The following is a 25283-nucleotide window of genomic DNA, read 5'->3' as shown; positions in this document are numbered from 1 at the left end:
GAGCCAGCATCGGCGGTCCAAAGGCGTTACTAGGTTTTTGAAACATTGGGCGCTTAGCCCAGCCCTATAATCTTCTGGTTTTTCACTAACAATGTCATTCGTTAAGTAAATTATTCAAGATAGTTTATCTGAATTTTAGGATCACACCTTTATACATGCTCATTCCACAGAAGTGGGTCGGACTGTACTTAAGTAGTTTTCAGGTATCTATATTTTACTTGAGTACTTATTAACTTTTTACTTTTACTCCCTATATTTTAACACAAATATAATTACTTTCTACTTTTTACATTTTCATAACGGACTTGTTACTTTTGGTTAAGCGGTGTCATTTATAACGGAAATGTTTGGGAATTAAAGTGGGTTGAAAGTAGTTCATATGATGTGCTTTAAGAAATTACACATTTTAGTTAGTTTGCAGGACTGTGGTGAATTCACAGTAAAGATCTGTGTTAGACTGATACACAGTGGCTGTGGTTGTGATGGTCAGACTTATGTTACATCAAGTGTAGCAGGGATGAATTTGCATTTAAACTGGTGATGCTTCGATTCATTCACTGAATTCCAACTTTATACTGTCTAGTGTAAACACTATAGTGTCAGTTTAGGAAATGGAAATCAGTGCATTTAGGCATGTAGACATGGCCAAGATGACCCAGCTAAGTTCAAAGTGAGCATCGGCTGATCTGAGTATTTCAGAAACTGCTGATCTACTGAGATTTTCCCAGACAACCATCTCTGGAAGGACAAAAGTAGAATTAGCAAGCCTGAAAGAACTCCTCTAAAGCAGAGGAAAGCATACAGTCTTTACTTGACTGTGTACAGAAAAAGAAAAGATGGATTTTAAGCCTGGTTACCTCATTTACCTTTTTACTCTGTACATTTTTATGCCTGAACCTGCATAATTTGTGTCTACTACATTAATGTATTGCACTGACCTCTTGTGGTAAGATCTAATCATGTAACTGCTATGCTGTCTTATTTGTCAGTTACTGCCTTATGATGACTCTGAATGTCTCAATGTCAGCGACCTCTATCTCTGTATTTGATCACCGCTCTACAAAGGCACTATATTTTTTTGTACTATGATCAATTTACACATGTACTCTGCATACTGCAACAGAGCATTGGTCTTTTCAGCCATTTCAGAACTGCTGTGTTTGGAGTGCAATATATGATTTTCCATTTATAATATGTTCCATACTTAATCCTTTTGGAGCTTTTTAGGTTGTTAGGCAGGATAATGGTATCACATTGAATTTAAGGTGTTAAAAATACACAGTAACTGATGCTCATGTTAACAAATAAATAAAAATTTTAATGAGGAGCCACCAAATAAAGTATTTGGAGTAATGCTCAGCAGTTATTTAAACAGGTAATAGTTGGTAGACATGCTATTAAACTTGTGAGAAAATCTGTAGCTTTTTTTTTTTGGTACAGAGCCATCATTAAGGTTCCCAAATCACTTTTTTTCCAAATACAATTTCTTATCAAAATGCCTGAAAAAAGATCTGTTGCAGTATGTGAGTGCTCAGGGGTAATAAAGATCAGGTGTAAAGAATAAATTAATAAGACCTATTTATGCTTTACTTACAGGGACATTTGACTAGAACAGAGCTGGAGGCAAATCCATGACGGATACTTTTCCACTCTGTGTTTTTCTATCCAGGTATGAATTTACTGCACTGGCAGTGTGTTTGGGATCATTGTAAGGCTGAAAAATGAAGCTGTTGCCAATCAGACCCTTACCAGATGATACTGCATGCTGGAACAAATCTGACAGTATTTTTCTGTGTTGTTAATTCCACCAATCGTGACAAGATTGGTGCCTTGTGAGTTGCCAAAGAGTTTTGAACAGTATTGTACACCCTCACATGAATTTAAGATTATTGTCACTATTTAACTGTTCTATATAAATATGCTGGCTTTTTGTTCGAGAATCTTAAGTTTAAACCTCTTTCAAACTCCACAATCACATAATACAATCATGCATGTTTAACGTATGTAAGTTACATCCAATATTTTTCTGGTCAGGTACGACAAACCCACCTGGGTAATCTGCAGTTTCCCTGGTGGGTTTTCCTTTTCTCATTTGTGAAATATTAAATTGCTGGTATCCGCAGAAAGTTTAAGTTTGGATAAAATAAAAAATTATGAATAAATTAACCAAATTCTATAGTGACTCTATTTCACACATGCGTATAAGCAATTATTAATGAATTAAACTTCAAAGTTATAAAGACATTTTTTTAATCTAAATAGTTATTTTTGTCATGCATTCATTTATGATGGACACATTTTGAATTTGATGGCAAGGAAAATAAGGTGCTTTGTAAACCGTATAGAGTAACACACGGTGTCCTCAGGCAGCTTCAGGTGTTTTTAATGAAGCTTTTCCACCGCTATTTCCGTGTCCTCTCCAGCAGATTCTGGAATACAAGAGAGCACAAGGTTATCTCTCATGCTACGGGCTTGTAAATGATAACAGTCTCTCTTTTTTCTTCTTCTATGTTTAGCTGGGTCACATTTTCGGTAAAAGATCTGACCGACTCCCGTAGCGTGACGTTTTCAGCAGTCTCCAGGGATTCTCTCAGAGATTTAAATTCCCGGTGTGAAATCTCCACCAGGGACATCCTCACATCAAAACTGGACAATCGCTTGTCGATTGACTCCAGGATGTCTGCAAAGTCATTGCCGGTGTTGTGCCGAAAAGTGATTGTCTGCCAGAAAGTGATTGCAGCTGCTTAAAGCTGTAGAACCGAGATTACTCACGTAGACAGCTACTTTCTTGCAACTGATATAAAGTGAAAAAAAAATAAATAAGCAAAACATTTTAAAAAAACGTTCATGCATTTGTTATTAGGCAAAGCTATGGAATTATGGAACTTCTTCTTGTAACCAAATTATGGCACTTGTCACAGGTTTGTTTGCAGTGTATAGCACAGTCATGAATAAATACGGCAGCATGATGTAATAATTAATGAATACAGGTTTAGTATATCTACTCTTGTTGTTTATATTTGTTATGAGACTGCAGAATAGTAGTTAAAACAATAAAGATCTATTGTGCCAATATCCCCATGACTCTATGGGCACATATTGCTCTTGTGGACAATTGTTCTACTTCAGCAGCTCTTCATCAGGAAATAGTCTGCAGTTTTTTCTTACAGGAAAACGGAGCTGATTATTTCATTCCGATAATATGGTGTTGCACAAGGTAAGTAACATATTTTCTCAGTACGAAGGAAGACTAATTAAAATCTATGTTTATCCATGTCTAGTATCTTTCCTCCTGTGGAATGTGGAAGCGCCACATTGTTTAAAGTGAAGTACAGCTTACAGTAATTCATAGGCTGTTCCCCATTTGACTAATTTTACATGTCATGGCGACTGTATTTGATACAGTAACAAAGCTGATTTGTCCATAAGCTGGAGAGATGTGATTTAGCTATATCATCTATGTCAGTCCTAAAAGCTGTATCGCTCTCAAGTAAAACAAAGTCTATGTTATGTTTCTCTGAGATTTTCTCATCAGCTCTTCTGTATTTATGCTTTCTTCTAGATAAAATAAGTGCTGAACTTTCTGTCAATACCCACCCTATTACTGAATATAATACAAAAAAATTTGTAAGACTCATTGTAAACATGTGTTTCATAAAACAAATGACGACTATATGAGTGAATATATGAGTCGCTAAAGCAACATCCTCCTTGTACTACTGTATGGATCTTCTACTTGTACAGGCAAGAGATGTTGAATCAAATGTAGATGGCAGAAAATCCATTCATTTATCAAAGGCTATGACAGACACTGGAAATATGGGCACATATTGCTCTTGTGGACAATTGTTCCACTTCAGCAGCTTTTCATCAGGAAATGGTCTGCAGTTTTTTCTTGCAGGAAAACGGAGCTGCTTATTTCATTCCGATAATATGGTGTTGCACAAGGTAAATAGCATATTTTCTCAGGAAGAAAGAGGAGTAGTAAAAGTAAAATCTATGTTTATCCACTTCTAGTACCCTTCCTTCCCGTGGAATGTGGAAGCTCCACATTGTTTAAAATGAAGTACAGCTTACAGTAATTCATAGGCTGTTCCCCATTTGGCTAATTTTACATGTCATGGTGACTTTATTTGATACAGTAACAAAGCTGAATTGGCCATTAGCAGGGGAGATGTGATTTAGCTATATCATGTATATCCGTCCTAAAAGCTGCATCACTCTTGAATAAAACAAAGTTTTTCTGAGATGTTCTCATAAGCTCTGATGTATTTTTGTTCTCTTCTAGATAAAATAGGTGCTGAACTTTCTGTTAATACCCACCTGGCAACAGAAAAGTTGCCAGGTAGGTATTCAGTAATAATACATGGTGTTCTAGCTAAACCGGTTTTCATGTTGCCTCGTGATCAGCTATTAACAAACTGCAGAGCTCGTGATTCATCACATTTATAACAACTCTGATGTGTCCACCTCAACCTTCACAACTAGAACCTAAGCTCCAAAACCCAAAACATGTCTTTGCGTTAATGAGTTGAGTCTCTTCAACACAAAATATACCAATAGAAGAATGTACCTATTGCAGTTCCCTCCAGGCTTGGATTAGATGTGTCATTAAGGCAAGTGTCTAATATGCTTGTAACACCTTGAGCTCCCATTGTATCGCACTAACTTTGTAAAGATCCTTACTTCTTTTTTCTATCGACCGTGGCTCAGGGGGTTGGGAAGCGTATCTGTAACCGGAAGGTCGCCGGTTCGATCCCCGGTCATGGTCGTTGTGTCCTTGGGCAAGACACTTTACCCTACCGCCTACTGGTGTTGACCAGAGGGGCCGATGGCGCGATATGGCAGCCTCGCTTCTGTCAGTCTGCCCCAGGGCAGCTGTGGCTACAACCGTAGCTTACCTCCACCACTGTGTGAATGCGAGAGTGAATGAATAGTGGCATTGTAAAGCGCTTTGGGTGCCTTGAAAAGCGCTATATAAATCCAATCCATTATTATTATTATTATTATCTTTACATCCCTTCAGTTACAGGCGCCACCCTGTAGAGATTTAGTGTAAATTATCAGTTGAAGGAAGAGAGAATAGGAGGCAAAACACAAGGACCAAATCTGATATATATGTGAACTTTTTCCTTACAAACAATATATGGAAACATGTATTGGCCAGATATGTTGTTAAGGTGTCATTATATTCATAACATGACTTTACAATGAATAAAAAAAAATGCTTTTAACTTTAACTCGTGCTCCTCTTCACTGACAACTGAACATCCAAATGGGGTCCAATGACATTTTTTAGATTTAGGTTCATTATCTGCTAACACCCAAATTAGAATTTCCTTTGTGAAAACAAGATTCTCGTGGAGACCATATAGACATGTTACGTAGTTGGGTTGATTATACTACTTGTTGGTTTGAAGGTGGTTGGAGGTACACTTGGAATTCTAATTCAGCAAACTCCATTTACTAATATGGATGATTAAGATTCACACAGACAATTTTTGAGAAACTTAAGTACATTTAATGATCATGTACAATCATTTCTTATTCTTTCTAACGGATCTCGTCTCTAATTACGTTTCTTTGAGTTCAGTATATGTAAACGTAATCTTTAAGTGAGCATCACTGTCTTTAAACTGCCCAAAACACTTTGATTCAATGGTTTGTCTAATCTTGTGCAGGGCTGATCTCATCTTAGCATAGATGTCTTTTGTATGTTCATCTCAGCCGCAGCTCATGAATTGCAGAGCTCAAGTAATCCTGAATTTGAGCAATCTTAGGCTACGTCCACACGTACCCGGGTATTTTTGAAAACGCAGATTTTTCTATGCGTTTGCACCTTTCATCCACACGTAAACAGCGTTTTCGGTCACTGAAAACGGAGATTTTTAAAGACTCTGGCCAGGATGGATATTTTTGAAAACTCCGTTTTTGCGTTTACGTGTGGATGAGAAAAACGGAGAAAACGCAGCATCAAAGGTGTGCGCTGCTTTGGCATGTTCCTAGCAGCGTTTTCCTTCATTTCTGCCTTTACGTGTGGACGGGATTATTTTTTAAAACGAAAACGGAAAATCTCCGTTTTCAAAAAAACCCGTGTACGTTTGGACGTAGCCTTAATTCTACATTGCCATAGATGGTGGTCGAAGTTTAGGGAGAGAGTCAAAGTAAGCAAACTTCAGAGATTTTTTCCTGTCAGATTTTACTGGTATTACCGGGTACAGTTTTTATGTCACACTGGCCACTGACACATTAAAATTAAATGATACAGTGAAAAAGTGAAATCACATTAAACAGACACAGTTAGTGTAAAATAGGTAATCTTTATTCCTTTAAGAACTCCTGAATATACAGTAAATGAACAAGGAATGAAATGAAGTAATAATCTTAAACTTATTATATAATTATACTTAATTATAGTAATATTAGCTAACCCTTGACCCCTTTTTAGAAATATGACAGGCATTGCCATTTCTTTTCTTTCATAAGAAAACTTTTATTAAATGATAATAATAGGTTGGGACAGATTTCTGCCAATTTCATTTGCATTTGCACTTAACATAACAAAATTACATGCTGAGTGTCTTCTGTCACCAAAAGTTATGGATGTCAATAGTAATAACTGTTTAAAATGTAAGAAAAATAAGTAAGAAAATCTCTAAATACATTAGACAGAACTTCTACAGTAGTTGCAGCTTCAATCAGTAAGTAGTCTTCACATTTGCCTTTTCATAAATGTTATATTACAGTAAGTATATTGCTTCCCAGCAGGTATTTACCAAACAACAATGAAGCAGTCCAATGACCTACTCCAAAGAGTAGTCAAAAATCCCAACTAAGTTGCATACAAAAAATACTTGATATACGCATTTTCAAAATAAAACAAAACACATAATATATCAATATCACAAATGAGCAGCTTCAAAACGAAAGCAAAGCAAAACAAAGTCATACAGTCATTACATGTTTCCTAGGTGAATATTCATGAAAGTGCACAAAAACCTTTGTTGTTTATACTTCATACTAACATCATTCAGTGATCATTACTCAAACAAAAAAAAAAATACAACTTAAATTCCTTTTTGGTTGTGATGCTAAATAATATTTCAGTTTTCCACTGTGGGAATCATCCTTTTAACATTTAGAAAAACAGTTACACTGACCAATACCTTGTCTTAAATCCTTAATTCACATATGCTTCTATTTTATTAAGGAGCTCTGATGCCTTGTTCAGTGCCAGCATTTCATTCTCTGATCTGAATCGTCCGTTCGGTATGTGAGGATATGGATGGCAGTTGGGATATTGAGTCTTTTTAGGATCCACTCCGAGTGTCTGCAGGTTTTTCACAATCTCAGGCAGATCTCTCAGTTGGAGGCTGTAGCAGGAAACTTGTGCAGCAGTGGCTGAAATTGAGCTGCTGTTGGGGTGTTGTCCATTTCTTTTATAGCATGCTGCTATGAGAGACTTTTCCACTGCTTGATGGACCTTAAACAGACACCACTCTGTGCTCCCTCCACCAGTGTCTTTGTGAGCTGCATTGAGATCGCAGCGAGCCTGTCTACACCAGCGCCTGGCCTCTTCTCTGTCTGGCCTTGGGACATTTTCATTATGGGTCCAGAAGTTGTAGGAATGGAAACCTCTATAACCTCTAGAGAACCTCTCTCGACTATTTCTGTGATACCTGGCCTCCTGATTCCACTCTTCATAGAAGCCTCTGAAATTTGTGTTTCTGCTTGAAAAGGTCGAGCCTGCAGCTTTGGGTTTGCTGAGCTCATCAATTTGATTCTGTAAATATTTGAATGCCTCATTGGCGAGAGACTGGCAATCCGGATTTTTGTCAGGGTGCCACCTGAGGTACAGTCTCTTGATGGCTTTGTGCCTCTCCTCCTCAGGAAGCCTCCAGATCTCTGTCAAACATTTATCAATTTCCCTTTTAGCTTCCTCAACAGAGGCCGGTAAAGAATTTGTTGATGATTCAGAAGAATGTGGCACAGCTCCTGTCAGTGGTTCCAGCTCCATGCAAGTGTTTTCTTCTGGTTTTAGCGTCTTCTTCTGTGGTCCTGGCTCCATGCATTTCCTCCTTTCTGTTTTTACCTTCTTTTCTCGTTTAAACTGAAACAGATCAACACAGCTGACTTCAATGGGCTCATCTTCTCCAATATCTATTTTGTATCTCCATGAATATCGTCCATTGTGACCAGGCAGTTCTTCAACAATAACTGCATAAATGTACTTGTCATCAATGCTGTAACCAACATATTCCCCCTCCTCAAAGTTGTTGAGGACATTCATGTCCAAGCAATCATGCCATTCTTCTGGAACCTCTGTCCCAGGGGCTGCTGGACTAAAAGAGGAACTTTCAGTTTCAGCACTGTCACGGATCTGATTTTTAGCCAGAGTTTTCCGAACATCTTGCAGATCGTCACACATGAGGAGTTGTCCCAGCACTGGAAGGTGAACCGATGCAATTCTGTTCCCTAAAAGAGCATTAATCTCCTTTGTCAGTGTCATGATGACTTCATTTATTACCTTGAGAGCCATGTCATCATTGTGCTTTAAGTAAAAGGTGCATCCTTGTTGCCCTCGTTCCACAGATACATCTGTTTCTTCATCTGTTTTGGGAAGGGGCTGTTTATCGAGCCAGAGTGTTGTTTTCAATGTTTTGCAGCAGATAATTTGTATACTGCCAAAAGTCTTCTCACACATTTTAGTGGCATCCTCTTGTGTTATTTTGCCTTGAGAATTCTCTCTAATAAGACAAATTAATCCATATTTAAAGGCTCCTGAGGAGAGATGTTTATCAAACCATCCACTAAATTTACAGCCAGTCTCAAGTTCACAAAGCTGCATCTCTGATTCCACAACTCTTTCCTCTGTGAACTCAGACAGCATCTTTGGCTGAAACTTCTGAGGCAGCAGTTGCAACAGCTGATGATGCTTGTATTTGTCGTTGCCCAAATGACATTCACTGAGTTTCTGAAGCAGCAGGAACTTGTTCTCCAGCGCTTCTTCCAACCTTTTGGTCTCAAACACTGTGTCGTTGTAGCAGAGTGTGGATGATGGGTATAATTTACCATCTACTGCAGGAAGATACAGAGTCTCAACATTTTCAAGAAGCGTCTGGTTTCCCTGAGCACTGATTAACTTAAACAACTGCTCAACAGCTCGTTTCACAGTTATCAGCTGGTTCAAATGTAGTTTCTGTTTATCACAGGAATCAGCGTAAACTGCTGCCAAAACATTACAATATTGCTCTGCAGTAGCTTCGTTCTTCACACCAATTTTCTGAAAGAACGGTGCATACATTGCATCTTCTGGAGTAATCTTGTACAGATATGGTCTGAAGTCCAGATCATAGGAGAGCGACAGACACACGTCATCAGGCCTCATAAGTTTTGTGTCTTTTTCAACCAACACAACAGGAAGACCAGCCAGCTGGTTTCCTTCAAATCTTTTTGCTTGCAGGTAAGCGTACGAACTTCTGAACACTTTAGCTCGTGTTTTGATCAGCTGGTCAGTTTCACATGGTGACTGACAGATGTTTCTTATGTTACTGGTTACACAGTTTGGAGGTGGTTCTTCATGAGCTCCTGCATTTTTCATCATCTGCATAAGTTTCTGTGTTGTATAAAATGGTAAGTGAATAATTGGCATTGAGGTCCAAATCAAATCCTGATGTCCTGGATTTTTCTCAATCAACGAGCCTCTAATTTTAACAGTAGTTCCTTCAGCAGCAAATGGTTGGTGGTAGTTGGACAGTTCTTTTCTAATATTAACTGGAAAAATGAATTTGATGTCAGCAATGCTTTCCAGCAAACTTTTGTTGTTGTCTTTGACATCACATGCTTTATTCAAGGCTTCCCTGAAAAGTAATGATGATTTCAGTTTCAGGTCTTCAATTTTTCCTTTTCCTTTTGCTTCTGATTCCAGCTGGTACGCGAAATTTATTATTTCATCGTTTGACACAACATGCTTCATTCCAAGTTCTCTGACCAGCTCTTTTGCCTTTTCTGGTGCGTACCGGTAATCATTTCCTTCACACAGCTCAGTCCAAAATCTCTCAGGAACAAATTTCTCTTGAGGCAGCATTGTTTTGTACAGCTCCACACTCTCATCAAAGTAGTATGATGCAGGCTCTAGTCTACCTTGGGAACTACGAATCAGTTTCACTGTCTTCAGTGAGGAGATGATAGTTTTCTTGTCCTCTGAAGAGTAATGTAGTGAGAGCAACAGCTTGAGGCTGTGAAGAATCTGTGTCTCTGTGAGTTGGTGTACAGCAGGCAGTATAAACTTCATGAAATACTGCAAATCATCCAGGACCTGAATGTTGAGTGTTTCTGACAGTGTGTGGTTCTCAGAGTTGAACTTGAGAAAAATGCTGCCGGTGTTGGGCAGGTTGAACAAATCTGGAAATTTCACTGAATAAACGCTGTTGAGAACATAAACCTGTTTAGTTCCATCAACCCTCACTCGTTCACCTTGTGTTGTTTCAAATATTGGTAAGGATTTAAGTTTCCTCACATACTCTTGATTGTCTTTGGACTTGGATAATCCTGATTGCAGGAACATCTGAAACTCCTTCATATCATTATTTGAAAGCTGGGAAAACTCTGAGCGATTAATGTTGTATACTTGATCCAACACTGAGCTTTCATCATCTACATCAAGAAGTTCATCTTGTAGACATGAATATATCCATCGATCCATCTCAGAGAAGAAAACATGATCAAACCTCATAAAACCAAGTTTGAAGAGGATGCCTGATATGTCTTTGTGTTTCTGTGAGGCAAACACAACACTTGACATGTGTTTCATTGTTTGCAGGAAGTGCTTGTTGTTCAACCTTGGACACACAACAGGTAAAATGTAGCAGTCACTGAAGAGTTTCCTCACATCACTTAGTGTCAGGCTTTGTTCATCAACTCTAGATGTTGGTAGTTTAATTTCACTTGTTATGAACATCCAAAGTGATTTCAGCCACTCCAACATTGTCTCATTTGGGACATGAAGACCACAGAGTGGATCAACATAGCAGTTCTTAAGAAGATGCTGAACAAATGGTTTCAAAGCTCTTGCTGCACATGGCAATGTTAACGTTTTGACAAAGTTAAAAGTTTGTAGAAGACGAATGTGCTGAATGTTTGTGTGATAATCTGCAAATGTTTCCTCACGGCCAAAGAAGAGATTTGCATATCTTGATATCCACTTGGGTGACTGGGAGTTGAAAACTGTCAATACTTTATCTCTTCTGAGAAGAAGTGGAAGCCCATCAAGTAAATTTGAATTGTCTTGGGTGACCTTTTGTGAGGAGAAATCTTTTAAACAAAAACTCAAGAGCTCTGAACATCTTGTTTCATCTTTGATCAAAGTGGCACTTATGGGTAAAGGTAAATCCTCATCTGTTTGGGTTGGATCATTTAGAGGTTTTGCTCGTAGGAAAGTCTGCACAGTGGAGGGACTGACCTCTTTCACTTCAACCCCAGCAGATCTGAAACTTGTCCAAATCCTCTGCATGTTTGTGGAATAAGGAACCAGCTTCATTCCAAGATCTTCCAAAATGTTATTCAGCTGGAAATTTCCCAAGGTTGTCAAGTAAGGTGCCTCAGTTGAGTCTGTTTCACTGACATTACTCCAGTCAAAAGAGTGCTGTTTAATTTCTCTATATGTAGTTATACGTGTTGAGCTCTTCATCACAGGGATTACATCAAGGCCTTTTTCTTTCAGTGATCTGTATACTTCATGTATCATTTCATGCCAGTCTGGGCAAACATCCTTGGACACAGTTGGCCAAAAACACAAGTATTCTGTATTGAAACATGATTCAATCCTTGCAAGGGAAACTTTGACTGTGATCATTCGCCTGATGTAATGCAGGAGGTCTGCATAAAGCGGAGCAATGACGTTCTGTTTCAAAATCTCATTCCAGTTTGATTTCTTACTCTTCCCATCTTCTTTCCAAAGGCTTCTCCTGGCAGAATCAACCTCAAAGTTTCCATTGACATGTACTGGCAGTCCAGTTTTCCCTGGCAAAGGAAGTGAACAAAAGGCTTCTCCTTTAAAATCCATGATGCTGGATCCCTTTGTGTTCACACGTGCAGCTAATGATGCTTGGGGAAGTTTTTCTGATAGTTTTAAATCGTAGCTGTCTTTGAAGGAGCCAAATTGTTCTGCAACAATCCACTTACTTTGTCTTTTATCTGAGGTGGAAATCACAGTTTCATAGAAAGTCTTTTGTGTTGCTAATTTGTCTGATTGCAGTGCATTTTGTAGATGTTTCACAAAAGCATCTTTCTCGTCCCGACTTTTCTGTGGCAGATTTTTTTCAACCTCAAAGATGGTTTTAAGTCCTCCTGAATAGTCACTGATTTCATGGACTTTGATTTTGCAGATGTTTTTCAGAAAGAGAATTAGTCCTTCAGGATCTTCAGACAGGGCAGAGCACAGTTCTTTCATGTCACGGTCAGTGACTCCTTGCTGTGATATTTTGGAGGTGTTTGCATTTGTACCCATTCTCAGAGGTAATCTGAACATGGTGCCCTCTTTAAGAGAAAATTTGTCTGGAAGAAAGGATTTGTAGACATCTACGTACATTTCTTTGAAAGTGTCTGCTAGTTTATAGCCAATGCCATTTCGCTGGTTATTTGAATGATTTTCAATGTATTTTTGATTGGGGTCAGAAATGCAAAGTACTTCATCTCCTGTAAGGATCGAAGGGCAGTCAGTCAGATGGTAAACAGAGTTGAATCCAACTCCGTACTTGCCTATCTTCCCTGGGGTTCTGTGCTTTCCTCCCTCTCCCAGCTGTTGAATTCCCTTAATGTCAGCATCAGAAAACACTTTGTTGTTGAACACACAAAGTGCTGGACCCTGGAGATTGTTCCATTTCTTCCCAAATGTTTTTTCTTTTCCATGTTGTCTTTTGTCCCAGATGAAGTGAATTTCTGTTGCTTCTGCATCATCAGCATTTTGGATGAGCTCTTTAAGGATATCCTTCTTTGATGGATAGGCTGAAATTATGTTTTTAATACGAACAGTCAGCTGTTCCTGCTGTTCAAAGTCAAAAGCAAATGGTGAAAGGTCATCAACTATGTGGTTTTCCAGAGTATGATGCCTTGTTGTTTTGATTCCAAGGTGGCGAGCCATAGCTCGTGGGATATTCTCGTGACATAATGTGACACCTGAAGTGAGTGGCATCCATGGGCTGTCATTGTAAAATAGCTCACTAGCAAACTGCAAAACTCCATGCTCATTGGGTATCAAACAGTCATCTGTGATTTTGACTTTGGCCTCAAATATCCCTTTGATTAAAATTGTGAGGCAAACTGAGAGATCACTCTTTGTTAGGGGCTGGTTTCCATGTTGAACTTTTAATTCCTGCAACACAGTTAGAAACTGAGTGGTCGTGAATTGTTTTTCAACACCTATACATTTCCAGAGGTTCCTGAAGCTTGTGAAGGCAGCTGGAAGTACATGGAGATAGGGCTTTGCTTCAAATTGCCCGTTCTCAGCTACACGATCAACATTCACAAATGTATCACCAATGAGGATGAATGGAAATGAATTTGCTTGTTGTGAAATGTAAGAGGCATTTCCAGAGTCACAGATCCACTGATCCAGACACGTATAGCACTCAAATGCTATTTTGTAAAGCATGGATCTGTCAATGGAGTGTGCTTGTTTGCTTCCTTCATGCAGCTGCTGGAGCACCACCTCTGGCTTCGGAGTGCTGTTCACGCCCAAGATCTTTAGGACTGGATCACTGTGGTGTATTTTCAAATTACTATTATTCAGCACTGGTTGTGTCATGTTAACAAGAAGGGAGCATTTGTCACTAAAAACATCAGTGGGCCTTTTAAGTGTTACATTTCCTTCCATTTTTGCATCACCAGGTGAATATGCTGGAAGAAATGCAGTTGTCCTCAGTGTTTTCCAGTGGTGAGAGCCTTCATCATAAATGTGATTCTTCATCAGTTCAAAAAGGCACTTCAAGTGGACAAATGCTTTCTTTTTGTCAATGCTCCAGGTTTTATTAATTGTGCCTGCTTTCTCTGTGATGTCTTCCAATGGGAGATGGTCATTTGCCATACCAAGTTCCAACAAACGCTGAATCCTTTTTGGAGATCTGTAGTTATTTTCGGATCCATCAAGCAAGCGTCCCTCTTTTGGTTCAAAAAGACAGGCCACTTTCCCTGTAGGATTCACAAGTTTCCTGACATGTTGGAGCTGTCCACCCTTTGTGGGTATGCATGGATAGCAGAGCAGCAGATTGTCAATTTCTTTGATATGAAGGTCAATAGCATGCAGCACAAGGGTATCTCTACTCTTCGAGTCCATTGTAGTTAGGTTACTGAACACTGCTTCTCTGTAGAACTTCTCCCAGTTCCAGGTCCTGTTTTGTAAAACCTTTTCTAGGCCAGCCTGTTTGAAGCTATTTCTCAGCCAAAGTGGAAGAGGAACAACATGATTGGGTCCTTTTGCATATTTCTGACAAACTTGCACTGCAAGGTCACCAATCTTTTCATCATTTTCAATGCTCTCATGAAGAAATATGGCATTGTTCATTGAGAACCATTGTTCTCCATCACTAAAGAGCTCTGGACCAACAGAGTCGTCAACAATGGTTGAGTAAAGTGCATCCACTAAAGGCTTGAAAGTTTCACTCACTTTCTCTCTATCAGGCCAAAAGGTGTGATAACAGTAACTCACCAGCTGCTTATTTTCTGACATTTTCTTTAGTGCCTTGAGTACAGTAACATATGCTGTCACTACTGGATCCTGAAGGAGAGCTTTGTTCCAGTCATTTTTCACTCCAGTTTCCCACAGACCTTTTCGGTTGCTTGTCACAGCAAATGTGCCATTTACATTGACAGGAAGACCCGTGTGAATGGGAAGAGGAAGGAAGCAAAAGGCCTGTCCAACAAGTTCTGTTTGTAATGTGGTGAATTTTCCAGTTTCTGGATCGTTTTGCAAAGGCACAGCAATCCCTCCAATGGGCAAAGAGAAACTGGCCTGCTTGTTTTTGTGAATGGCCATTTTAAAGGACTCATCTGTCCCAAAGCAGTTGTACAGGAGCCAGAGCTGAACTTCATTTTCATTAGACTGCTGACTGGATATTTGGATAATTCTGACTGTGCAAGATTCAATTAGTCCTTTGCATTTACCATCAACTTTCATCAGTGATTTCTCAGCATGACGTTGCTTGGACACACTGGTGTCATCAGGAATCTCCATTGCACTCACAGTGGTTTTGGACACAGAGAAGATGGTCTCTATTTCGTTTTCTGTTGGTGGAGTTGATCCATTGTGTGGGATATTTTGGAGGGATAATGTAATGATGTTCTTTAAAAAAAGCAGATGGGTTTGTGAATTCTTAGAAAAGAGATGTTGAAAATCAAGGATATGGGGTTTTTGATACACATTTGTGCTTATTTCTGATTTGACAACTTCTTCTTCACTTCGGAAAGGTAATTTGATCAGAGTGCCTGGATAGGGTTCAGGAGGACTTTTTCGAGTGAAATTACAGTCAAAAATGTTTTCATATGATCCAAACTGACCAGGAAAACAATGAAAGAGTTGCTGTTGAGAGAGATCCAGCTTGATTCCAGGATTTGATTTATGTTTGATATGCTTTGTGAGATGAGTAACATTTGGATCAAGTATGAGGAGAGTGTTGCCACTAAGGATGGAGGGGACATCTGTCACATGATACACAGTGTTGAATCCAAGTCCAAACTTTCCAATTTTTTCCACTTTGTTTTCCTTTGAGGCTGAGCCAACTCTGACAATATTTTCCCAATCCTCGGCTGTGAACTGCTCATTATTAAAAGCCCAAAGACAAGGTCCCTGACAAAGAGCCATGTCAGGGTCAATCAGGCTTTCGGGGGCATCTCTGTGTACTCTGAAATCCACCAAGAACTTGCAAACATCTGCCCCAGCGTCCTCTGCATTCTGGATGAGCTCTTTGAAGATGTCACTGTCTTCATCGTACTCTTTAAGAATGTTTTTTATTCTCATTGTTATTGGTTCAGATTGTCCACACTGTTCTATTCCTATCTCCTCTGGATCAAGAATGTGGGTACTGAGAAAACGAATTTCCAGCCATTCAGCCGCTGCTTTTGGGATTTCCTCATGTATGACATAAATTTCCTCTTCTCTGCAGTTTAGTTCTTTCAGTCCATTTTTGCTTACATCACAGAAAAGAGCTGTTGATCGTGGTTTAAGGGTAAATTTTCCTCCCTCAGCAATGACTGGCACTGGGATGTCATCCTGAACTGTTTTCTTCTCTTTCCAGAGCCAGTTGAGAATTTCTATTGACACTTTGACCTCTGAAGAACTTGCAATCGGCTGTTGTCTTGCTTCAATTGTTTGCTGGATGGAGTACAGAATGCCCAAAATGTCTTCATTGGAAAGTACTTTTCTCAGGCCAAACCTCTGGAACAATGTTCTGTATGGCAAAAATTCACTTGGCACCTTCCCAATGTAAGAACTCAGATCTAGATTATTTGGGTATTCAAGAACCAGATCCTGGGGTGCAACAAACTCGTTCTGGGCCCATAGCCAACATGTCTCATTGCCCATCATTGTAACAAATACAGAGACATTGTCTTGCATGTGTTTGTAAATGCTGTGCAGCTGTCTTTTGAAGTCTACATCTGTGTCAGGATTAACCATTTCCAGTGCTTTTGATTTCAAGACTGACAGATTTTCAATCACTTTTTCAGGTGGTGGTAGGTCTTTGAGACCAAGTCTGTTGCTAACTCTGTCACTGAGCTTCCCTGTTAGTGGCATTACATGTCCAACAATGTCCTTATACACAGAATGTCTTATTTCATTTGGGCAAAACAAACAATACTTCTGAGATTTATCACTGAATTGTTTCTCACTTCCAGGTTGTTCACATGGGATCCATTTTAGCATTTTGAGGCAATGAAGCTGTCTGTGAGAAAACTTTGTCAGTAGATCATTACTTTCCAACATTTCCAACAGAACCTGAGCTCTTCTCAGAGCCTCAGTTTGTGAGTTCACACACAGTTTGTCAGTCAGCGTGGCAGCATGTAGCAAATGTTCAGGTGAGACATCCATCTCTTTATTCAGTAATCCGATTTCTGTTAAGCTTTCCAGCATCTGCAGTGAATGAGTGTATGAAGGCGGTGGAAAGAAGTCTGACTCAAAGATGACTTTAAAAGTCTGAATTCTTGGATCAAAAAAGTCAGATGCCTTTTTCAGCTGTCCATTCACCTCAATGAAGCTCAAGTCCTTACAGCTACATTTCAGGGATTCGTTTTGTGAGAAAAGCACCTTACCATGCTGTAAAATCCAAGTCATTGTTTTGTTAGTGTTGTCACTGCTGCAAGCGCCTTTCCTTATGCTGTCAACAAGAACATTGGCTGCTTCGGCGGTGTCCAAGAGATGAACTTTGAGCAGCTGTAACAGTCTGCGGTCAGTCTCAGTAGAACACTGGATTATGGAATCAGGCATAGGGAGCTCTGTTGGTACTGTTAGGCCTGAGATCAGAAGCACAGCTTGTTTCGATTGAGCTGCAACACTGAATCCTTTCATGGTTTGAAACAAAGGCAACCTCAAGAGAAAATCTTTCTCTGTATTTGAGAGAGAATCCAGATAAGAGAGATAATCTTTCAGTTCTTCTCGTGCTGTGTAAGAGGCAGATTTGAGTTCTGTGACAAGATGCTGGAAATCTAAATTCATCAGGACCTTCAAAACACTCCTTGGAGATGGGCACAGCACATACGAGTCAAGGTCTACATGCTTGAGCCACTCATTTCCTCTCACCACTGTGCCACCAACTTTGTTCACCAGCTGAGCTATTCGGTCTGGCAAACTCAGCTGTTTACTTTTCTGAAAGATCAGAGTTGTGCTCTGCTGTAGTTTTGCTACTGATACAGTCTGACTGCCAGACAGAGGACTAACTGGTATTAGAGGTATGTCAGTGAAAGGACTTAACTCATTAAAATGACTGTTGAGAAACCTCCAGAATTCTTGGAACCAGTCTAAAGGTGGATGCTGACTGTTGTTGTTGTCCCATGCAACAAGGTTCTTCCCTGTCTGCTTCCAGTCTGGTGGCAAATATCTTCTTGCATATTCAGCCAAATGGGATGCATCAATGTTGGTGATCTTGAAGAAATCTGAAGAGCAGATTAAAAAGATTTTTTTTTAAAGTTAAGAATAAATGTGTGTGCTAAAATGTGTAGCTGTGTACAAATGACTCTGTATTGTTTAAAATTACTTTCACTTACTTCTTCTGGCCAGTTCTTTCAGATGTGCACTGCAGGCTGGAGTCAGATCATGTGGGATGAAGAAGGGTTTACAGAATGGCAGCAAGACTCTATAAAAAAGTGCAATGGATTCTGTCAAACTGTTAGGAGTTCATTCAGTATAGAAATATTCCTGAACCTTCCAAATATTCAGTTACAATCAATATGTGAATAACACATAAAAATGGCAACTTTAGTCATGATAAATATAACATTATTTTAAATATTGATAGATGTATGGAAACCCTACCTTGGACATTCATGGCTGTCAATCAAAGCAGTGTCTTCCTCTTCGTATGTGAAATATCTGAAAGAGCCATCACTGAGTGGAAGGAGGTGAAGACCCTCAAGTTCTTTATATTGTTCATCCCCTAAAATGTACTCCAAAAGACTGAGTTTGTCATCTTTAGTGATGTTATCCACACCGGTCCTGTGGAGAATGGCCCTGAGGAATGCTGGAGTCACATGTTTTAGGGTAGTAGGGTTTGGGTAGGCCTCATTTATAGCCTTTGCAACACTAGCTGGTAAAGTGACAAGATTTTCTCCACATGACACTAAAGCCCTTTTAATGGCAGACAATATGTTGGTGCTTGTTGGGCCATTGCAGGGGAAAACAGCTTCTGATGGAGAGATAAACTGTCTTTCATCTTTAGCAAGAGAGAGGATGGCCACGTTCTGTCTGAATAAGTGATGAAAAACATCCAGAGTGAGAGCATGCCATTTTTCTTTGTGTTGTATCTGAGTGAGATCTGGCCACAGATTGTACACAGAGGAAACAGGGAGGATAGATTTTTGGGCAAGTTTAATGGCATCTTGAATGATCTTGATGTATGCTTGTGGAAACACCTCCTTCATCAGCATTTCATTCCACAAAGCATGTTCATCATGTCTCTGGTCTTCCTCTTGCCATTTGATGTGTCTTCTATTGTCTGTGAGGCCAAAGCATGCATTGACATAAACTGGGAGTCCTGTCTTATTGGATTCATTGTTTGGAAGGGGGAGAAAGCAGCTCAGTCTGCTCTGGCTACAGTCTCTCTTCTCACCACAGGGGAATGCCAGGTCAACTTGAGGTAAAAAGCTCAACTTCTTTGTAAGCAAATCAAGATCTTCTGCAACGCCCTCTTTCATGGTACATGTTGTCAGAAGCCACTTTGTCTCTTTTTGGTCTTTTGAACTCACAGTTATAACTTTGAACCTTGTTAGACCCTCAGTGATTGACTCCTCTTCTGGCTCCAAAACACCATCTGTGGGGACTGAAGATTTCACTTCAAGTCTGGTGTTAACAGCTCCATCTTCACTAATATGTAACAAGGACACGGAGGTGACATTTTTCAAGAAGAGGAGGCTCAAATCTGCATCTGCAATGAAGCTATCAAAAAGCTCAACCACTTTATCTGAGTCATACAGATTATCAGAAATTTCTGATGCTTCATTGCGTAAAGGAAATCTAAAAATTGTCCCATTGAAGTGCTGATCCTCCATGACAACTTTTGACCATCCATGTTCACACACATGTGAGACTATATCTCTAAATGGTTGAAACTGATCATGCATATTCAGCAGAACTTCTTGGTCTTCAGCATCATCCAAAGACCACCGAAACCCTCCATTTCTCTCTCCAAATATTTTTTCTTGGGGATCCATCATGCCAAGGTGGCCTGAACTGAATATACTTGGCACATCTGTGGACAAAGTAAAGATATGCTACTGTCAATTGTTTATTTAAAAAAACAAAACAAACATTACTCTTATCAAGTGTGATAACTATACATAGTTTCACCTGTTATGTGGTAAACAGAGTTGAAGCCGATTCCAAACCTCCCGACTTTGTTCGGGTCGTCACGCTTGACACTCCTTCCAGCCATCTGAATTCCTCCCCAGTCGTCCTCAGAGAATGCGGCATTGTTGTAGGCATAGAGAGCAGGACCTTCGTAAAAATAAAACATTCTCATGGCTTTGTGATAATACATAAAAAAAGAAAAAGAAAGACTGAAAAAAAGACTGACTGATTTTTCTTCTTTTTTTCATGTAAAAGTAAAAGAAACATTAGAAACATATGTTTTAGAGAAAAGCTTTTTTATTTATTGTTAATCAATAAATACCTTGAAATTTTCCCAGTTCTTCAGTCCAAAGGCTTTCAGTCCCATAGCTTCGCTCATCATGGATGAAAACCACTTTTGTGGCTTGAGCATCATCTGCATTTTGAATCAGTTCCTGATTGACCAACAAAACCAACCATTAACAGAAGACAGCCAATGGAAGCTAGTAGGGCTGCAAAAATTCATCAAGTAATTTAATTCTAAAAAACATTCTCGACACAAATTCTTCTATGCTGTGTTTAACGCACGGCTCTGTAGCGCGCTCATTTGCCAAACAACGTAAATACTAGCTTTTCAAAAACACTGATAACACAATAGCAGCAGTGATGTTGATGTTGGCACAGTTTAATGTGGAGCCAGAGTCTGTTTACACAGAGCAAAGAGTCAGAGCCATTACCGAGAACGGTGAGGTCAGGATGAGTGAAAGAAAACGCTCTTCTAGCGTCCAAAACAGCAGGGCTGTTCCTGTAATTACCATTAAAACCTTTACTGGAAAAAAGCTCCTAGGAGTTTAGTCTGATACCTTCAGCAAACAGGGGTGAGGCTAAAGGGGGAGATGGGGTGTACCTGACCTGAGGGTTTTTAAACTTACCTTTTAATAATGTCAGAAAATCTTCCAACAAGACAGAGTAAAGGTACATTTTTATTCCTTAGTTTACTTTGTGATTGAGATTTTTATATATCTTTTGCATTTAAGAAACTGTTTTCTTTAAAAGCTAAAATTTCAATATAGATTTTATTTTATTTATTTATTTTTTACAGATCTTGTATGCAGTTAAACTTTAAAACATTGCAGTATGTAAAATTGAAACCAATGCACTGCTGGTTCTTTCTCTTTTGATTATTTATTATTGCTCATTAATAAGACAAAAGTATTTCTTATCAATTACTCGAATAATCAATTGAATAATCGATAGATTACTTGATCCCTAAAATAATTGATAGCCGCACCCCTACAAGCAATTTTGCCTTACTTTAGCAGGAGAGGTGATGTGAACAATGGTTTTGTTCCAAGAAGTGTCCCATCTCTCCTGTGAACCAGCATACTAAACCCTGAAAGTGACTCGTTTAAATGGGATCTAGCCCTGCTTTAATTAGCCATTTAGGTTTCCTACTGTAACATCAAAATGTGTACAATGAAAAGATCTGTCTCCGTTTCTACTGTTAACATTTATTTGCTTCATCCATTTGCACATTGTTAATCAACTTTTTAATTATAATTCTTTGCTCGCCAAAATACAATGAAAAACAAAAATCTTTTAAGCTTTATGACATAATTATTATTTGTGTCAGTTTAACTCGGCGGAAATACTGAAAACTAAACAGTTGTGGTTGAAAGTTTACACGGTCGTGAATGCCATGGTAATTTGGGACTTTCCTGATTTCTTTGAACTGTTCTTTTTCCTCGGTGGAATGATTGTACAGCATATATTTTGAATTATTTAAAAAACAAGAATTGGATGCACAAGGTTGAATTTATTTTAGATTTTCTCTAATCCACAGAAGGCCAAAATATAACATATAATATATATATTATATACATACAGTAACTTAAATCTTTTAAGTGCTACTGAAGGTTCTACAGTGTCTTTTACAATGCCAAGGCCTATTAAATTCTTATCATCATTATTAAATCATAACTGGCTACAACTGAAAGTTTACAGGATTTACATTTACTTCTTACAGACCTTGGTCTGTGAGAAGACCCAAAGACCCATTTTTGCCTCGCCCTGGACTTAGAGGGTGCTAACCAAGAAAAAAAGCACCTGCTCCAAAATTGGCACCTTCTGCTCAACTAAAATTTGCAGCTTCCCACAAGGACAAGCCAAATACATTCAGGAGAAAAGTTTTATAGTCAGACGAAAACAAAGATTCTGGTATTTGGCCACAATGAAAAGCAGTGAAGCTGAGTCTTTCAAACCTAAGAACAGTGTGCCAGTTTGTCAAGCATGATGTCAATAGCTTCATGCTTTGGGGCTGTTTTGCTATGGTACTGGTACATTACACGAAGGGGATGGAATATTGAAAATTGACTTCTTCAACTTTACATCCAATCAACAGTCAGACAGTTAAAATTTAAACACCATTGAGTGTTCTAACATGACAATGATCCTAAACGCACATCAAAACCGGTTTTGAGATGGATAAAGAAGGCTAACTTAATATATATCTTTGACCCTTGGTGGATTAGGGGAAATCCAAAATAAATCCAAACTTGGGCATACAATTCTTAGTTTTCAAAGAAAAATTTATCCTGACATTCATGCCCCTGTGTATGTAAACTTCTGAACACAACTGTATACTATTAGTGTTGAATTGTACTGTATTATATTTTCACATTTTCTTCCAACATTAAAGCACACAAAAAAGGCAACTGAGTATGTAGAAGAACCCTAATGCACATGGTGCTTATGTGGTGCAAGTGGTGCAAAACCTCAGAAAAAACAGAATTATAGTAATGCTTGCAGTCAGTTTGCAGTTTACATCCATGTTTCCAATAATCCACTAATTTGATCCCTATCCAAGTCAAGCATCTAGGATAGAGAATGTTGTTTGCGGTACAGATCTTGAAGCTCAAAAAACATGTTACATGTGCTCACGTTTGACCTGTAAAGCTGATTCCACACACAAGTTTATAGCTATGATAGCCAAAAGAGTTTTAAATATATTTGTTACTAAAAAGAAACTGTATCCAAGCAGCAAAAAGGTTCAAATAGTCGGACAATACTCACAAGGTACACATCCAGGATTAGTGTTGCAGTATTGAACAATAGCCAGAAAAGTGTTTTTTTTTTTAATATTATGTTACTGTAAACCAGAAATTTGACCCTTTGGATATAAAATATCATCATTTCCTAAAACGTATCCATTTGTGTGAAATTTGGTCAAAATTAGTTTATGAGTTCTTCACACTATGAAAGTTGGACAGAACCACAGTGACATTAGTCATTGACGTCTGTTATGAGGCCACAATCTTAGTGTTTTTTTGCTGTCATTATCTTGTTATTTTTTGGAAACCGGGTGCACAATGGTGTATCTTACTGTGAAAATAGTGTTTTTTAATAACAAGGAGTTAGCCCGTTAGCACAGACTAGATAACCCTCCTTTGTGACAGTTTAAATGATCACATAATGATTTATTTAAAAGTTATTTACAAAATGGACTTCGTGTTTTTTTATCAGCAAGGTACAAAATGTCAAAATGAGTAACTGAGACAATTCAATCATTAGGAAAGCATTTACTGATCAGAGCCAAGGGACAGTTTTGAAACCGGATTTCTAAAGGACTGAAAATCCTTTTGCAACCCTATGATAGTACTTTAAGAAGTAACTGATGAAATGGACTTTTGGCAAAACATTACACCAACCTTCAAAATTTGTCCGCCATCTGGATATCGACGTAGAATATCTTTCAAGTAGTCAATGAAGGGCGGTGCTGTGGCCCCGAAAGAAGTCCTATAAAAAAGCAACAGTATCAGCAGAGAAATTAAAAAGCACCGAGTTTGAATTTAATTTAAAACAAAGTGAGTCCTCCTGATACACTGATTATAGGAAAGAGCTAATATTAAACAAGCTTGTGTATTTTACTTGTATTCTTAGCCATAAAGTTCTCAACTTTAAATCAGATAACAGCTTGTGATGAAATCAGAAGATACTTTATGGGACAATAAATTGAAAAGGGGCAGGTACTTGATGTAATTTGGATGATAAAACGTTGAATACGAACTTTGCATTTAGTATGTAATTGTAGGGAACTGGTTACAAATGGAGATGAATGAAGATGTGCACTCAAAGATTATTAAAAACATTTCATATAGTGATTCAAATAATTACACACTGAGCAGTAATTCAATTCAATAAATAATTTGACCTACAAGTAAAATGAGAAAATAACATTGGCGCCAAAAATCATATTAATATGTATCAGCACTTCCTACAGTACTATAGAGCCACACATTTTTTGCGTACAGTACTTCCTACAGAAATACTGTTCTGTAGGAAGTGCATAACAGTATTTCCTATTGTTTTATATACAGTAGGAAGAACTGTATACATAACATTAAAGTAAAATCAAAGTAACTCACCGAGCTTTCTTTTTTGCTTTCAGACTCATTGTTCCAGGGTTGGTTCCTGTAAGAAATTCAGGGTATTGTGAGCAGAACAAAGTCATATAACATATCCTCTTGAGAACCAGCCTATTCGTTTATGTCCTCTGTAATAGACATTTGTTTTTTGGTCTATATCTTTTGACTTATTTGAGATATCCCACTAAGTCCTGATGTACTAAATAGAGGACATTCTGGGCTTTTTATTGATATCTCATGTGTTTGGGTGGCCTCTAAGAGGAAGGAAATATACACGATCGCTGAATAGCAGCCAACTTCCTGTTAATCAGCTGGAATTTAAAAAATCAAATATCAGCTACCTACACGCTGCACTGTTTTTAGATACAATGCAATACTATGCAAACTAAACTATGAATACTCTAAGTTGTTTTATTATGTATGTTGCATTCTTGTACAGCACTTTGGTCAACGCTTCTGTTGTAATTAAATGTGCTATATAAATAATTAAACTATTAAACTATTAAAGAGCCACACTTTGTACATATCTGTACATCCTTTAAGGAGTACATTATACTAAGTAGGTAACTGCAATACCAATGATATTAAAAGATTAAAATCATAGTACCTCGCTTATGAAAGTGAGTGGTCCCATCTGGTCCAGTTAAAGTAATGATCCTACACCAGTCTGATTTATATAAAGGCTGCTGATGGCCAATCACAGCGTGGCACGTGGACTTCTGCTCAGGTTTTGTCTCATTTTCGCCCTTATTCTGTTAGAAACGAAACCGAAATAAACAAAAACAGCCACATTCTTCAAATGTTCTGAGTGAAACGAAACTTTCAGAGCA

The 25283-nt window shown here is 38.5% G+C and overlaps 1 protein-coding gene and 1 long non-coding RNA gene across 2 annotated transcripts in view; one reads left to right on the top strand and one right to left on the bottom strand.

Moving 5' to 3' along the window:
* The window catches only part of LOC309691415, a 151538-nt gene that overhangs the window by 7050 nt on the left and 119205 nt on the right, over positions 1-25283 (top strand). The gene's annotated exons all lie outside the window — the stretch shown is intronic.
* LOC309690857 (sacsin-like) lies at positions 6305-25279 on the bottom strand. Its single transcript, XM_082508256.1, has 8 exons — positions 25061-25279; positions 24454-24499; positions 23737-23824; positions 20373-20484; positions 20051-20197; positions 18521-19952; positions 18253-18341; positions 6305-18141 (listed from the first exon to the last, which is right to left on the bottom strand). The coding sequence occupies exons 2-8, from the start codon at positions 24480-24482 to the stop codon at positions 7181-7183; spliced, it is 12858 nt and encodes a 4285-aa protein (XP_082364382.1). The 5' UTR covers positions 24483-24499; positions 25061-25279; the 3' UTR covers positions 6305-7180.

Source organism: Aulonocara stuartgranti (genome assembly GCF_965226115.1).
Source record: "Aulonocara stuartgranti genome assembly, chromosome: 16".
NCBI classification, from domain to species: Eukaryota; Metazoa; Chordata; class Actinopteri; order Cichliformes; family Cichlidae; genus Aulonocara; species Aulonocara stuartgranti.
This window is presented reverse-complemented; position numbering and strand designations above follow the sequence as displayed.